This window comes from Zonotrichia leucophrys, chromosome 5, assembly GCF_028769735.1.
Source record: "Zonotrichia leucophrys gambelii isolate GWCS_2022_RI chromosome 5, RI_Zleu_2.0, whole genome shotgun sequence".
Classification (NCBI taxonomy): domain Eukaryota; kingdom Metazoa; phylum Chordata; class Aves; order Passeriformes; family Passerellidae; genus Zonotrichia; species Zonotrichia leucophrys.
In genome coordinates, this window is record NC_088175.1 from 32,841,237 (window position 1) to 32,859,056 (window position 17,820).

The following is a 17,820-nucleotide window of genomic DNA, read 5'->3' on the forward strand; positions in this document are numbered from 1 at the left end:
ATTTTCCCTCTAACTTGCCCCAGAGCCCATGCTACCAGACTTGTTCTGGCTTTGTCTCTTCGTCAAACCCATCACCAGTGGCTAGAGTGAAGTGATATGACTCATATGAAGCAGAAAAATAAATTCTGTCAGAACAGCTGCTGAGCATCCCATCACTTTTCATCAGCCTTAAAAAAGCCAATATGAGATAAGATGTTACACTGATACAGGGCTGGGGCCCAGGGACAGACAGGATTTCATGTCACCTAGCTTTATTTCTTCAAGTTAGGCACTGAAGCTATTCCTCAAGGCTTCCAGGACAATCAGAGGAGAGGGAAAGAAAGACACACACAGTTGGAGGGAGTTTCATGTGAAGAAGGCACTTATTTTTCTCACGGACTGGAGATCATGAGTATGAATTACGTGCTGAGTCTCTTCTCCATGGTGAGACAGGCAGATAAGCACTGTCAGAGCAGGGAGCTGAATGCAGCCAGCCTGGCATTAAGACTAAAGCCCTAGCCACTAAGCACTCCTTTCCAGTTCTGTACCTTCATTATTGTAACTACAAGTGTGGTTTGTAAACCACAAACCATCTGGACAAGAGTTCGGAGTTGGATGTTCTTGAGATCTACACAACTCCGCTGGCAGGCTTCCAACCAGAGCAAATCTCAGCCAGTAATGTCCTTCAGCACTGGTCCTGGGCTGAGGGCTAAGAGATGCAAAAAGATTTGAAATCCCAACTAATAGAAAATTTGGGAATAAACATGAATTTGGAGCTTTTTGTAGCTCTAAAACTCAGTTAAGGCTTAAAATGTTTCTCAACAGCATTGGCCTTCCTCACACTGTTTTAATCTCAGTCCTTATCTGCTATACTAACTTCAGAAAGAATTATCAGCAAGTGTGCAGCTTTTTTTGAGGTGATGAACAGAGACCACAGTTCAAACGTGGTGAAGCACTGAAGCATATGGCTACTGTTTGGCACAGAATTGCTTTGCTGAATTAGTTTGCTAAAAAAAGAAAAAGTGACAGCATCTTAGCTGGACTGAGGTGCTGCCAGCAAACTACTACCTACCTCATCACATGCCAAAGAGATCTGGCTGTCTCGACCTGCACGTGTTTGGGGACTTACCCCCTCTTTTCCACTCTCAAAAAAAGAAAAAAAATCTACCTCTGCCAGAGTGTAAGTACAATGACTCAGAAGAGCTGAAAAGGAGAAGACTGGCTGAAGCCTCTGAATATATTTTTTTTCCCAAAAACGTAGGAAAAATAAGCTGAGGTTCAAGTAGCTAAGTGGACAGCAACCAATCAGGCTGCATTTTGTCAAAACAAAGAAGTAGGATGGCTTCCAAGGTAAATTGCTGGATAAAAACAAAACCCAGAAAACATTCAGAATATGAAAGTCTTGGCAGGAGAAAAACTGCTTCTGTCTGAGAGCTGAGACACTGGAGAAGGTCTTGTTCTGCACCACCAGGAACTCTGCCATCAGCAGGCTTAACAGCAGCAAGTTGTAACATTACAGTCCTCATAAACATAACTCTTTCTCCATTTCCTTTTCCCTGCATATCTTTGCATTTTTCCCTACAATGCACACTCTGCATTCCAACTCCCTTGCCACACAAATCATCTCATTCTCCACCCACGGTGAACACTCAAACCACTGATGATACACCTCATCTCCTTTGGCACAGCCTTGTCTTCTTTACCTCTTCTTCCTCATTTATCATTTCATGACTCTGTGCCTGAATCACAGTTTAGTTACATCTGTATCCTTCAGGAATTATGACATCTGAACCTGTGGAGTTCCCTTTGCAAAACTGTAAGACTATGTGTGTTTAGCATATATAACTTCATGATTTCAACCTCTTTCTTAGCACATCCTTTGCTGACATTTCAAACATGGCACACTCTTGTTGTGCAATGGCAAACAACTCACAGCAAAATTACACCTGAACACTGGAGCTGAAACCTCAATAAAGAGCAACACAAATGGAATTTACTTAGGATATCATGGGAATAGCTGAAGAAGGTTTGGAGAGCAGTGTGTTAGGAATTCACAACAAAAACAATCAAGTTCCATCTGGAGAAAAAGATGGATATATTTTTAGCTGTGCATGATATTGTGTAGTTGAGTATCTTATTTGTTGAAGAGACTTAATAGAATTTGGTATTCAATTGTCTGGCCTCATTTACTATTATTTTCCATAATGAACTAAATAGACTATTGTATTTTTACAATTGTTATGGATTACTCAGCTCTCTAAACAGTTGTCAGAGAAGTGACTCCCTGCATACTTTCTTCTGGTATTTTTCTTCTGTATACCACTTTCTCACTTTTCCTTGGATCTCTTGCCATTCTCTCTACCCTTTCCTCCCCAGAGCCTGGAGCTCTTGTGTATGATGAGCCCATGTTCCCAGCACACGGATCACGGGCACGTGCCCAAACAATTCATTCTGCATTCCTTTCCATAAATAGTGTCCACTTGTTTTTCCTCTACAGAATTACCACTCCTGATTGCTTCCCATGGCTCCTTCTTTCAAGTGTCTATGATCCTGTCCACAAGGAGGAAACAATTGCAGTCTTTCTTCTCACATCAAGCCAGGTCCCAGAATTTTGGAAATGCTAATGGTTGCATATGTTACCAATGCCTCCACATTGAGCCCCTTGATCATATACATTTTAGGATATGTGCATTTCACTCACACCAAGATGCCTACTGGCTGCCTTCCACTATTTCCCTGGCTTTCCTGGGATAGAACTGCTGTGTGAATCCCCAAAATGATCTTGAATGTCACACTTCACCCCCCCTCAGTTAAGGATCCCATAGTCTTGCCTCCTGGCCAAGTCTTTGCAACAACATTTTGTAATCCTGATGATCCTGGTATTCTGGGGTCTAGGCTCAAAATGGCAAACAAAGTAAGAATATAGAGCTACTTTCATGCTGCATCTTTCACAGTGCCATAGGTATAGCCACAGAAATTCCCTTAGTACAAACACTGAACAAGAAATTCCATCATACTGAATGTTCTTGTTGCTGCTGCTGCAATTCAGCCAGAATTAATCATGCTTCTTATTTGCATTGTTGTTCACAGGAGAAATGTTCTCCTCAAACTGTAAGCATATATTTTCTCTTAAGATTTAGTGGACATACCTGCCACTATGTGCTCCCACATAATCTTGACAAACCTGTCCCGATCACTCCGTGCCTGTTCATGGATGAAACCCAGTGCATGGTTCATTTCATGCTGAATTGCTCCTTTATCCATGCAACCATTTTTCACCAGGCCTACTGCTTGGCGTCCTCCAATCTTTCCAAAGTAAGACCAGCAGCTAAGAATAAGCAATCAATAACCAAAAGGATCACATTTAGCAAATACAAATATATAGATGTATTGATTGTGTCACCAAGGTTCTCTAGATATGCAGCCACAGCAGGACACATGCAAATAGTCACTGGCATGAGATATCTAGACTTCTGAAAGCTGCCAAATGACATGGTGGGAGGGAAATAAAGCCTTTGTGATGAGGATGGCAAATTTTAAACCAGTAAATTTGCTATATCAAACTAAGGCAAAGCAGTATAAAGTATTAAGCAAAACCTGAAACAATTATACTTATTTAAATTTTTACAACAATTAAGGAAAATTTCTTATTTTGAATTCTACACCATTATCTTTAAATCACACACACATTTATTCCTGCAGCCTATTAGCTGATGTAGCTACCAGTATATCTAAAGAAAAATGAAAAATTGTCTCTAAATCTTTACTGCTAGTGTGAAAAAATAAAGCTATTACTTAAATCCAAAACAAACCAGAAAAAAAATGAACTTTTGAGTGCTGCCTCTCTCAGGAGACAGAAAGCTTACCTCTGCCCTCGTTCAACATAAACATAGTCTGTTTCTGTAGTGCGATTTACAAACTGCACACAGGTCAGCGTGGAGATCTCTTGCAAAGCATCAGCAATCCAAGACCTCTCTGTTATTGCTAGAAAGAGAAGGGGGCAATCTTCCTTGGTTAATCAAAAAGCAAGGTGCATTCATGGGATGCATTCCTTAAAAACTTCACAGCACTCATTAGCTCTTTATTATACAAGTATAGTAAAAAAAGGTATCCAACATTCAGAGATCTTCAAACTTATTGGACTTTTATAGGGAAGTATAAAATTACAGCTATCCCACATACATATTATTTAGGAGACAGCTGATGGAAAGCAAAAGATTGGCATTGTTCCTTCCATTAGGCAGAACAGAAGAAATGAGGCAGTTTCAGACACAAATAGTTGGATTAGAGTATCCCAAATAAGCCAGCTGATTGTAGCTAAGCACCAAAACCCTATTTTGTTTATCAGAAAGAGCAAATGCCTGCCTCAGCCCCCTTGGAATCACTTGAGACAGCCAAAGCTCAGGTACCAAATAAAGATCAGGGTGTTTATCTGCTTTGGAACATTTTGGCTTAATTTGGCTTCCTCAGTTATGAATCATCTGCAACTGATGTGTATCTCAATTTCCTAATGTTTAAACTTTGGAGAGAGGCAGATAGAGAAAATAACCCTCACCTATCCACAAAAGTATATACTGCAGTTCTGGAGGCACATAGGCAGAAAAGCAGCCTAGATAACACAGAGACTGAGTTTTTTCAGTTCCTTTCCCTGAGAAGCAAGAATCAGGCTCAGGCTGTATTTTACTTCCATGCCATTTTCTCTCAAGGGAAGCTCATTGAAGAAGGGTCTGTATGGAATTCATTCCTGCAGCCTTTTGCATTGAACAGAACTACATAGACTGACTAGAGGGAATCAACAAAGGAAAAATATCTCCAAGGATTTTTGCTCCATTTTTGCCTCTACAGGAGTTCTAATGTGGGAATGTTTCTATGAGAGATTTAAAAGAAAATTATAGGATGAAAAAAAAACATGTTCCTAGTGGTGATTTTGGCAAAAATACATTAATAATGTGAACAAATTGTGCCTCTTCTAATGTACTTGTTAAATGTCAAAGTGCATTGTGGCTAACAGGAGCAAGCTAATATTTGAAATTACAATTAATTACTATTGGCCCAAGTAACCACATATTTTAGTGTGATCTGTTTGGAGTCTTAGCCAAATTTCCATGGTGCTAACAGGATAGAAAAAGAGACACGTCAATAAATTCTCACTTGTACAAAGGTTGCTTTTGGTGCATGCCAGAGAAACATAAAGAAACAGAGAGTTAGGGACTGGAAAATCAAGGCTAACTTTAGAGCATCCATTTGCACACACTCACAGAAATCAGAAGAGATGTTAACTGGAACCTTGACCAGTCCATCTTGTGACTTGGGCCACAAACAACTGTCACAGTTAATTGCACTGCGTCGCCCTCTTCTCAGGAGGATGTCTCCTTCATACACAGCTATTTCACTACCTGGCAGGAGCAGAAAATAAAGAACATACAAGGCACTGAGAAGGCAAATACATGTGCAGAAAGGGAGATGAGAGCTACACACTAACCACGATTTTGCATCTTTGGAAATTCCTTTCACTGGAGTTCATTTCCTAATAATGTGAGGAAGGATTAGTATGCTAAGACTGGTTAGGTATGCCTTGCTTCCTGGATAGAAATGCTTAGTATTAATATAATGTCATAGTGCAGCTGTGATCAAAGTTGTGACTAAATAAACTTTAGCTTCAAAAGCTTTGGGAGCTTTCAGAGGGGAATGCTAAGTGTTATAAGTCATTGTCCTCTTCACTAGAGCTTGTGGAATTAAAGAAAAATCATAACTGACGTCTGCAAAAATAGGATTAATAATACATTACTATTAAATAAATTACAGTTTTTATCATGCATATTGAACGTATGCAAGTTATTAATGTCCAGGTTAACTATGGATTTGACTTAAGACATTGTGATGTGCTCCTCAGTTCTGACTAAAATACTGGGAATACATTTCTCACAGACAAAAGCTATCTGTTATTAAGCAAAAAATTACAGAAGTTTTGGGTATAGCAGACAGGAAAGTACCATATATCACATAAGATAGAAAACAAACTGAAAAATACTCTGATTTGCTAGAGCTACATACGGAAAAGAACATTTCATGTAGCAATTGTTCAATAATTCTTCATAATTTTTTTATCACAACAGCACAAAAAATCACAATGACTGTGACGTTGAAACACATCTGAGTTCTGTGAATTGCCTTCCACTGATGGTGGAAAAAAAACCCCAAAACATTTTCAAAGAGAAAAATATACCAGGTCATGATATTGAAGTATACAGATGTAGCTCCACCAAAACTTGCAGTAATTTATATGATAATTATAATCAAACTCACCTAAGTCATTCTTTCGTGTAGTTATCTGGAAAAAAAATTGTACATATATTTTAGTACATGCTTATCTCCATAGCAGAAACTTGTATCAAGTAGATTCACAGCAGTAAGAGTTTCTAATTAATTTTAAGATAGAGCAACTCAGCAGCAGCCATGTAAATTCTCAACATCTCAGGACACACCTGAACGGGTTTACTTAGTGCAAAGCTACAGAGAAATGCTAAATGAGTTGGCAGAAGAAAGTACTTCATCTTCAAATTTCCAAGATGAACTTCTCTACTCTGCAGCTTAGTTCTCAAAATTGTGGTCAGTTTACTTGGGGCAAGTTTTATGGGAAAGCTGCTGCTGTTGTTAAGAAGCGTAACAAAATTAGATAACAAGAAGTATTTTCACAAAACAAACAAGCTGCAGGACCTCTCAAGAGAATTTCCAGGCTCTCATTTCTTATTTATCTTTAGAAAACAGAGGAAGTGGAGCAATAGGAAAGAAAATTCAGTAACCTTTAAGTGACTCATCTTTAATTCTCAGAAGAAGCCATGAGCTGCTGCAGGTCCCCTCACTGCTGACCAAGGGACAGGATATCCGGCTGCAGTCTGTTTACAGCCAGACTCCATCTCAAGGAACTCTTTGATCCATCCACACTGACTACCTGTAAAAGTAACTCCTTAGCTTGCTGCCAGGAGACACCCTGCTCTGCAGAGCCCATCTATCTGCCTGTCCCCTCTGTGCACAGCTCCCAGCCCAGCATTTCTGGCCAGGAGCACTGAAAATCTGTTGGAGTCAGAGATGAATCTGATTGTTGACAGAAGTTGTTTTTTCAACATGGTATCTTGCAATATAATCATTGTTGACAGAAACTGAGTGTCTTTCTGGAGTCTACAAAAGCCTAAAACCACCAGGTCATGGAATTTCGGCTTCCCAGCTTCTGGGAAGCCCTCCTTCCTTTGATGTCCATGAACAGAAACAAGACTAGAAAAGCAGGCTCAATCCTAGAAAACTCACACTGTAAGAGTAAGGCAAAGAATTAGAATATTCATGCTAAAGCCACATGAACATCACTATAGGCAGGCAGATCCTGTTTTCTTCTCCCAGCTTCAGTCCCTGCACGAATACTGAGGAACTGTAGAAAATGGTAAAGATTTACCGTATCAGATCTTTAAGAAACAAGCAAGAAAACCTTTGACATTTTCTGCAAAGACAACATTTTGAGGAACCTATGTGTTTCACAGTAAATCAAGATGGCATGGCAAGTGCCTTCCCAGAGAGATATATGGGCTGGTCTATTATTTTTAAGGAGTACTTTGCTAGGAAATTTTTAGCTGATATTATGCAAAGCTTTGCTACTAATATTTTAATTTTACCCTACTAATAGTTTGCTCCTCAACTTTCTAAAACAGTCCACATTCCTGTGACTTCCACAATTTATCTGCATTTATCATTTCCATGTAGAAAAATAATGAGGTGCAGATAAAAAGGGCCCTTTTTTCTTTGGCTGATCAGAGGATGAAGTATAGAAGTCCTCATTAGTTTTTTAAAATCATTAACCAGAGGTCCTCCAGTACAGTTCCAAGCAACCTCTGTGTCTATTCAAGATCAGGCACAAAAGAGAGGCAGAAGGAGTCACAGGAGCGTATTTCTGCTGCTACACACCACAAGATGACAGAGGAGAGAGCAGAAGTTATTAGGCAATAAAAGCAAGAGAACAAGAGCAGATCACTGTGGAGAGCCTGCAGCTGGGTCACTCCAGGTGTGCAGTAAGCAGGGATGGGAGGGCCCTTTGAAGTTCTGCCATAGAGTTTTGCATATTCATTCCATGGGGAAAAAAAAAAGCAAACCCTCAAATCAAGAGATTTATCCCATGGTTTAATTAGTTTTCCTGACTGCCAGAAACAACTGGGTGTTTTTCAAGGCTAATTTATAGACCAAAGTCTTGTATCACCTGATAACACATTATCAGGACTGGTCTCATAGATGCAAGTTTCCTTTTGGATGCTGCTTGTCTACATTATCTGCTTTGATATTCTACCAGAATACTCTTCAGGTCTTGGTTTCATTATCTCTCCAAATAATTTGACTACACAGCTCTAACTTGCTTTACTTTTCCCATATGCCTTTTCTTACATTGCATTTGACAGTACTCATTCTTAGCCACATTGTCCTTGATCTGCCACATATTTTATCACTGCTATTTGTTAGAAGTTTTAATATTATGTTTATCACATTTTTGGGGGTGCTTACTTAGTTTCACCTTTATTCCATGACAGAGAATGAGCACTTCTTTCACCATGTGATCCAAATTGCTCTTGACAAAACATTAAATGACAAAGTCAGAAATAAAAAAAACACCTGAAGGTGTTTAAGTAGAAGGCTTTTCCCTAGTTCTGTTTCAGTAACAAGCATTAAGTATAGAATGTCCTATTTTTTTCCATAATGAGAAAGTACAGAGGCATTTTCCCTGGCTAAAGCATTACAGTGAATGAACCTGTGAAGGGTTCCCTTCCTGTGAAGGGAAGCAAAATTCAGGAGGGTGAACGGCCATGTGATTGTCTAAGCAGCCAGTGGAATATCACATTAAAGCTCAGTTACTCAGATATTCACTCAAAGGCTATGCAGGCAATTTCTAGTGAACAAACAGTTGGCATAACTCACCAGTGTGTTCACCTTAAGAAGTTTATTGTCTTTGAGGAGGAATCACAGATATCTCTACGTGTTTAAAGAGGCCAACTGTCCTTACTACATTAAAAATCCAAATTTTTAAGGTAATAGTTATAGAAAGCATTGCACTTACTACATGGCAATTCTTTTTAAGGCTAATTCTTTTGAGCAAGTCTGCATTTAGGGAAAAGTCAGGTTCTGCAGAAGACCATTTTAAAGTAACTTTGTAGCCATTAAATGAAGCTATTATACTACACTATAACAGGCTGAAAAGAGTTAAACAATAAAAACATACAGAAAAAATAATCTGTGATTAAAATTATGATATTTGAGGGTTAAATGTTTACAGATATTTTGTCTTTCAAGATGCTAGGATTAGTGAAAGCATGCAATTCATGCCTCATTAAGTGATTGAGAGAAGAAAATGAGCTTTCCTGCTTTTGAGTTGTGAGCCAGTTAATCAGTTTAGAATAATTAAATCATTGACCTTGATCAAGTGCAAAAGTGTTTTGGCTTTTGCAGAAAATGTCAAAATCACAAAAATAGGATTTAAATCTGGTCTCTAGTCCTTACTTTGTCCCAGTTACCAGGCAGTAAAAGCCAACCTTTCATAGCAAAGGTTTTGAGCAAAGCACACACTTGATACAAAAACCTTTGAATGCTAGTTTTATTATAATCAGTCAATTGAGGTGTATGTTACAGCATTTTATTCCACTGCATATATTGATATATTTCCACATTTTGGGTATGTTTCAGTTTAAAAGAAATATTTATTCTTTAAAAGAAAAAAAAAAATCACCAGCATCAATACTGAGCTACGTTGAAATCAGTTTAAAACCACCATGTGGGCAGATTCTGTTCCTCCCAGACCTCCTGCAGCAGTGCAATCTCTGCTATTTTACCACCACTTACCCTTTACCTTTCCAGTGTCAGAATGATACAATCATGTTAGAAAGGAGAGGCACAAGTCCAAAGACTTTGCGCTGGAGAGAATTCCAGGGGTCAATGAGTCTCAGCCCCAGATGATGCCTAGAGACAGGAATCAGCTGAAGCATTTCCTGCACAGTCAGTTTTCTCTGATTTGGAGTAGCTGTAGGCTGAAGAGAACTTTACTATAGCTTTTGAATTTGATGCATGGGGAAAGTTGAGTTCCTGGAGACTACAAAGGCTGTTTTCAGTGTTTGAGTATTAGGTACCCAAGGACCAAGCCAGACGAAATTGGCTGGTCTATAGCTTCCCTGGTTCTGGTAAAATCTGGTCTGAAAGCAGTGTCCAACTGCAAACATCACATTAAAGCATTGTTTTATGTTCAGACACACAGCAGAAGTCCTGATTTAATGCTGCTCTCTAGTGGTTTGCCATTTGTACAAGTGGGACACATTTCCAGAAAGAGTTAGGAATGCCCCATCACCACTCCCAGCCTGTTTGCTGCTTTGATCCCTCTCTCTGCAGGGATCACTAACTGCTTCCCGTAGAAAATGCTTACAGGCATGAAGAGTCTGTCCTGTAAGCTGTGCTGAGAAGTGATGCATCAGTTTTAGCCTGAACCATCTCAAAACTTTGGTTTTGCTTCTGCAGCTTGTGGCTGCAGTACACACCTCCTCCAGACACACAGATTATGCATACAAATGCCACAATGTGTTTCTCAGGTGCTGTGATGGCCCATTAGCAAAATGGGCCATTTAGCTGCACCATTTTCTCTAAGATTCTCAAATCTCAAGATTTGTTTTGTTGATGAGGGGAAGCCAAATAATCCTCCTACTCTGTTCTAGCTCCACTTTAACTACACAGCAGAGGTCATTGCCTCTTTCCTGATTTGCCTTGAAAGAGAACCAAGACAAATGGGCCAGAAGGGGACAGCCTGAAAAGGGCAACTCTGTAAGGGGGGCTCCCGAGGGGAGCACAGCCTATTTGATGTGAATTACACCCAGAAGCCAAAGGCAGAGACAAGACTAAAGACAAGGACACAGCATAGGTACAAGGTCCAGGAGAGAGACCAAGACTAGGCCAAAGACACAGTATGGAATGAATGCAATTGCTCATCCTGGATGCTTTTCAAAGTTTGATTGCACTTTCCTGTAGCTCTGGCCCTGTGGTGATTTAAGCAGAGCTTACTGAGCTCACTCAGCAGCTGAGCAGTTTCATATGTAAGTTGGCCCTGAACTCCTGGGTGAGCATCATCTGCTCCTACTAAGGTGTTATTATTTACTGCACTGATTTGTGTGAAAACCCTTTCTTGTCAGCAGTGATATTTTCTCTGAGACATTCTTCCAAAACATGAGATTTCCTCAGATCAACTCCTGTAAGGAATGTTTTACCAGGAACATCCCTGTTCTGTAGCACATCAGCCTAAGGGATGCACTGCTTTACTGCAGTAACCTTATCTTCTCCTTTACTACTTGTTTATCTACTGACTCCCTCAAGTTTGATTGGTTTTTGCTGTTTTGGTTTTTTTTTTTTAATTCTCATTTAACCCATGTTATATGATGCCATTTGCCAGAATTTACACTGCCTTTTTTTTTTTTTTTTTTACTATTCAGATCTTCCATTCTTTATTTCTGCTGCTTCCTGTGTCTAAGCATGATATTTGCATTTTTAAAATGCCCAGTACACATCTTATTTCCACTTCAGATAATGATTTTTTTTGTCATTTTCAAGTTTTTGTTCCTTTAGTTACTCATTTTGCCTAACTTGTTTGCTTTTTGGGAATATTTTTAAAGGTTCATATTACAAGTGTGCATTTTTCAGGTCTTTCTCTGCAACCAGAATTTGGACCTTACAAAAACATAGAAACATATATACGTGTACATCCATTTTCACAGCAGCTTTCAGGGCAAGAAAGAAAAATGGCTTCATACAGAAGAGATTATTTTCAGATGAAATTTCTTACTAGGTAAGCATTGAGCACCTGGAAGAAAGCAAGCAATTCTTTCATAAATCTGTCAGGCTGATATTTCAGAAATCAAATAGGTTCAGTTTCTCTGAATATTTGTAGGGACAGCACATGTTTTGGGACTACACTACTAAGCTAAAAAAGGTTCAAAAATGTATAAGTGGATAATAATGTACAGAACTTTCTTAGCATTTCTCATTCAAATTATTATGAAACTATATTAAAATATTACACTGAAAAGTGGGGTGAATAGCTGCATTTCATCAATAAAGAAATTAGATGCTGACTCTCTCAGCAGTAGAATAAGAACTGAGTCCCTTGTCCTCACTCTCTATGGGGATTGCTACACATTCCTGACAAGCAATATTTGGTAAAGGAACAGAGCCTCCAGTTTTTAGGCATTCTCTTGTAAGCTCTTACAAATCATCTGGGTACTTTTATCTCATCTCTACACAGAAATTATAGTAAGACCCGAAACAAGGAAATCTGAGAACCTGCTGTAGAATCTTAGTGCTGGTTGATATTTAAGTCAGATATTTTAGATGCTCATGTTCTACTAGGAAAAAAGAAATGAAAATTCAGTTGGTCACTGTCTTTCTTCTGGAGATTAAAAGGAGCTAAAACCACTATATAAGGGTACATTTCTCCCTCTGTCAGCTGAAGAACCAGATACCTCATGAACAGTAAAATTAAAGCAAGGAAAGAAGGAAGAGAAAAATATGGTGACAGAATCTGAGTCTGTTGTATCTGAACTCGTGCTTTCTGACAGCTGTGGCATTGCCACTGCATTTTATGCAGTTCTGCTATGCAAACTTAGCACTTTCCCTACTGCAGTGGAGAACTGACACCTTTAGCATTTTGCTTTTAAAATAGCTCATATATTTTTCAACAGTTACTAGAATCCATATAACTTGCCTGTGCTTTTATCTCCAGGGCAATGCTGGTATCTTATCTCCATGGTACCTCTACAATAGGCAAACTGAGGTCAATTTTTTTCCTTTTAGAGCTATAATTATTCAAGGCACAGCCCATTAGTAGAGAATAGCATGAAGGAGATGAAAGTTCCCTTTCATGGCAGTAAATGGTCCCACCACATTTCAACAGGCTCAGACAAAGGATTAAGTGTATGTGCTAATCCCCATATGCAGGCATAAAAGCATAAATGCAGAAACAGTTTTGCATAGGGGCAGTGTCTCTTGCAAGCACCTAAGCAAACAAACACTCACAAATATTTGCTCTGCAAGGGGTTTTTTAAGAGTATCTGAAATCTGTAACAAGCATTTAAACAGTCTGTGCAAAATACCTCTTGTGTTGTTTTGTGGTGAAGCCAAGATATGAATCTCGCTCCCCCATCCCCTCCAAGCCACTGCTGTGAGCTGGGTCTGAGATGGAACTGGATTCCTGTCAAAATGATGGTTATGTATTACCTCATCAGCTGTAAAGCATTGTTATCACCCACTTTGGTGCAACTCCAATTAAATATTCAGAAATACACGAGAGTTGATCCTTTGACTAATGTACTGCCAGGCAATTTTTTAATATGTGTGCCCCCATCATTCCTGTTCATACAGCATCCCCAGTGCAAGGTCTAATTCTCCCTCTTCCATGCAGCTTTTGCTTCAAGTAATTATCTGAGAGTCTCTGTTCTTACTAAAGTGAGACCAGCACCTACAGAATGACAGACAGTCCTCCAGAGTTTATCTATCATCTGAAAACTGGGACTTGCTCTAACCCTAACCTATAAAGAGAGTCAGTCAGTCACCTGCGGCAGCTTGCAATATCTGTGTTAACTGTAAACTGCAAAACCTACACATGGATTGTATATTACACCAAATAAAGGAACACTATTCTTTGCTTAATACTAGTCATTCTGGGATTGCATATAGCTGCTTTGAAGTGTCCAACACTCTAGACACCATTCCAGGTGCTGACATCTGCCCCAGCCTGACATGATAGGCAGCTTGAACACAGACTTACCTCTGTGATGCTGTCCTGGGGGATTTTCAGAATATTTTACTTGATGATTGGACTTTCCCACCAATATTAAAGTGTATTGTCAGCTGCTCTTGGTGGAAACTTGTTTTGAGCAGAAGCTGTTGAACGTGCATAGTTTTAAAAGGCACACAAAGCGTGCCTGTGTGAGAAGTGAAGCATCTCTGGCAGTTACTGTGTCAATGTGGTGACACTGACTGCCACTTTTCTTTTTGCTATTGATTTCCAGGTAGATGGTCTCTGCCTGTTTTCTAGTGTTGCAGTTCAATAACACTGTCACTATTCCAGAGGGTGTATTGGAACATTAATATGGATCTAATGCAAGGCAATAGGTCAGTGGTCAGGGTGGAGAGATGATCTGGGAGAGGGAGTAAGAGGGCAGGACAGAGCGAGTTGGCTAAAGGTGCAGTGGACAAGCAGACCTGGACTTAGCTACAGCCCAAAGTACACCTGTAGCTCTTAGGAAAGTTCACACAGAGTCCAGCAGAGAAACAAGCCACTGATGTTAATCTTTCATCTCTAAAAGAACAAGGGAAAGGAAAACTCCACCTACTCAAAAGGAGCACACAGTGATACAGCCAAATATCCAGTGATACAGCCAAAATACAAGACTGCCTGTGCTTTCCTTGTTGTACCATTAGGATTTAAGGGTGTTTGAAAATGAATAGGAACTCCTTCAACTCAGCAAAAGGTTAACCAAGTCAATGTTTCTTTATGTCTTAACACTGTGAGGTACAATTTATCTCGGAATAAAAGTGTATCTCAGTTCAGAGCCACTAGTATTCTTTCTGGACCACAGATTCTAGGCTTGAAGGCAGCCAGTTGATTTTTCATCCCTATTGACAACATTGAGAAGAAACTTTACCCTGGAGAGGGGAGATCACACAATGGACAATAAATTCATTAGAGGATATGGGCCAGAAGCACAGATTATAGGAAACACCATAACCCCGCAAACATTATCATGTCAGTGTCTCCTTTCTATAAAAGAATTTACTGTCTGCGTAGGTGGAAAAAGTACTTAAACAGGTCAAAAATACCATGTAAATAGAGGACCCATCATATGAATTTTATTGTTCATGACAGGGGTGAATTATTATCAAGAGCCTTGTTCTGACATCCTGAGAAAAAAGTCACTGGTGATTCCAAATGTCAGCAGAATCTACTAGCAAGGCATTGCTGTCTGTACAGTTCCAAGTCTTCGGCATGAGTTCAAAGTAAAAATGAATCTGAAAATTCCTGAAATCTGGGAAGCCCATATGTGAATCCAGTTATGTATCCTGGCATTTTGGCAGAAACGGTTTTCTATTGCAAGACTTTGAAGCCTACATAAAAATTAAATTGCCTTTGTGCTCTGTAACTAAAGGCATATTAAATATAGCAGCTTTGTTTAAGTGAAGCCAAAAGTTCAAGCTTGCTTATTTCAAGTTTTTTCCCTCATTAAAGTTAACAAACCTGTTTTTATTGCCAAACACATGGCTTTTGATGAAATGCAGCTTTCAGTCACTTTTTAGGCTGGATTTTGCAATTAATCTTATTTGAATTTTAATTTTGGAAACATAAATATAGATGGTTTCACAGTTTATTTGGTATGAAGTGATTTCAAATCTTGTTAGTTTATTTTTCTCAGTGATTCAAGGTTAACCATATACTGCATGAACAAGCTACCTACCTTTCTCACATTTAAAATCTAAACTAAAATTAGTATCTTCTTCATTCTCAAAAAACATGAATCATAAATAAAAATAATTCTGTCTTTAGACAAAATAAAATTCTTAACCCATCTAAGAGTTAAATAGATGCAATATCTGATGTATTCCTATTGTACTGAAACAAAAGAAAAATCCTCTGGAATTTGGTGAGAAATTCATATGACCTCAATGATGAAGTCCTAAATTTATTGTCTGAATGTTCCTATAACTATTATCTAATGAGCAGGAGATGCAACCATTATAGTTATGCTTCTATAATGGCTCTTACTTTATCATTTATGCCATCCTTGTAGATCGCAGTATTTTCTACCTATAGTTTGCAGGGATGTGCATGATAGAAAACGTTGGGGAAAAATCAAGCTGTAAGAATCCCTGGCTGCCAACAAGGTGCCCTTTTTTTATACAACCCATTTTGTACAAAATCTCAACAAAAGATGCCATCATCTGTTGGTGGAAGTGCTTGTCCATTTAATAGAATCCTCATGAAACAACTCCTGCCATAATGAAATAGAAAGCAATCCTTTCTTGGTGCTCTGAGAACAAGCAGACCATGTTGATAGTCAGTGCCTCCTCATATCAGCTTCAGTGTATTTATTTTCTTGTCATGTAACAAGTTGGGAGAGGCTCTGTCACAAGCATTAAACAGCTTACCTCATATAACAATACTCTTTTAAAGAGTGTTGCAATGTCCTGTTTTACCTTCTCCCTTCCCCCTCGCTGAGTGTGCCCTGTCAATCAGGCTAACATACCAGCAAGGCGTCGTGTCATAGGTGTCCCTAGTCCCTTGAGACCCTGCCCCTTCACCTGGTTGGTGGCTCACCTGTCCCCTCCCCTTCCCCTGCCCTGAGCTTAAAAGGTTAATGAGACCATGCGGCCTCCATTCTGTTGGAGGAATTGCCCCGGTGTAGACCTCTGCACCCATGGAATAAACATCTAGATATAACCCTCCAGCAGAATCCACTCCTTCCTTCTCTTCACCATCGCCAGAAGCTCTCTCCTGAGGTAAACGGAGTCCTGACAAGCCTGGACTTGCGTCTTGTGCCCCGCTGCACTCTCCGCCAGCTGGGAGAGTGTTACTCTGGGGTAAAACACCACAGTGCTGCCTTTGGCCCAGCAGCGAGGGTCAGAACTGGCCCAGGCACCATCTAACTGGTTATATTGGGATTCTTATTCCAATAAAAGAGCTACAAAGAAAAACAACTAAGAAAAAAAGTAAGCCAAGATGATGTTTGGAGTTCAGGATTTTACACAACTGAGCAAAAAGCATTTGCATTCAGAGAACTGGGCAGACTGATTACAGCTCTACAAGGTAATGAGTAAGTACTCTATCTCTGTGCAGAAGGATCTTTAATAGAGACTTGAAATGGATTTTAGATAAGAACTTTCCCAATAAGAGGGATATACGGTCACAAAATGTGCCTGATACACAAGGAATATAACACATTTTTATTTTATCACAGAAACATCAACATCTCTTCCTCCTATGGGCAAGACTCAGATGTTGCATGCACAAAGCAATATGTCAAATCCAGTTATAACTAATTTCAGAAACTATTAATAAATCTCCTATTGTTACCATCCCCTAACAAGGCATTCAGGAATATGCTGACTACTTGTCTGCACTTGATTCCATTCCTTTTCTTGATACCTGTTATCATTATATTGCAAAGATTCCTATTTTTGTTTCCTTATTGCAAGAGTTTCATACCTCCTTGTTGTTTCTTGCAGGTAGCTCCTCCAAGCACTGACTCTTTCCTCTTCTCACAGTAGCCAACCAACTCCAATTCCCCCTTAACCAACCAATCCACTCTTTTATAACACTCTTCTTCTTATTGGCTACAGCTGTGGCCTGTTAAAGTCAGGCCTGCTCCTAATCTTTAGTAATTAGCCCAGCTGCAACTCCTTAGGGGTAAGATTACTTTCTATACTATCTTATTTTCTTATATTCTATCCTCCTACAGATACCTCTCCTATTTCCTGATAAAAAGACTTCCCACTGCCCAGGGGGAACTGTAGCTTGTCTGTATTTTATGCAACACTGAGCCATTATTTTGCATTTAAACATACCTGTACACTTTGCACCTAATGCTAGAATGCAGTGTGAAAGACTAAAATTTGCACAGAGGGAAAAAACCCTGCTGCATATAAGCTGTTGGCATGCCAAGTTCCTTAGCTTGAGTACCACAGGCCCTTCACTGGAGAGGGCAGGTGGAAACCTGTAGACCTCTAAATGGTGCTTCCTACAACTATGAATCCAGTGATACAGCCAAAATACAAGACTGCCTG

General features: G+C 39.4%; 1 protein-coding gene across 3 annotated transcripts in view; it reads right to left on the bottom strand.

The window, feature by feature from the left end:
- The window catches only part of LOC135448252 (embryonic protein UVS.2-like), a 25,579-nt gene extending 8,289 nt beyond the window's left edge, over window positions 1–17,290 (bottom strand). The window contains exons 1-7 of one of the 3 annotated variants that reach the window (XM_064714042.1): window positions 17,243–17,269; window positions 13,134–13,231; window positions 6,783–6,931; window positions 6,286–6,310; window positions 5,238–5,375; window positions 3,846–3,963; window positions 3,129–3,307 (exon numbers count right to left, since the gene is read on the bottom strand). In XM_064714042.1, the coding sequence (XP_064570112.1) occupies window positions 3,129–3,307; window positions 3,846–3,963; window positions 5,238–5,375; window positions 6,286–6,310; window positions 6,783–6,797 (475 nt within the window). In that variant the 5' untranslated portion in view covers window positions 6,798–6,931; window positions 13,134–13,231; window positions 17,243–17,269. Of the gene's footprint in view, window positions 1–3,128; window positions 3,308–3,845; window positions 3,964–5,237; window positions 5,376–6,285; window positions 6,311–6,464; window positions 6,540–6,782; window positions 6,932–13,133; window positions 13,232–17,242 lie in introns of those variants that run through there. The other 2 variants (XM_064714041.1, XM_064714040.1) reach the window with 2 other exon arrangements.
- Window positions 17,291–17,820: the final 530 nt, after the last annotated feature.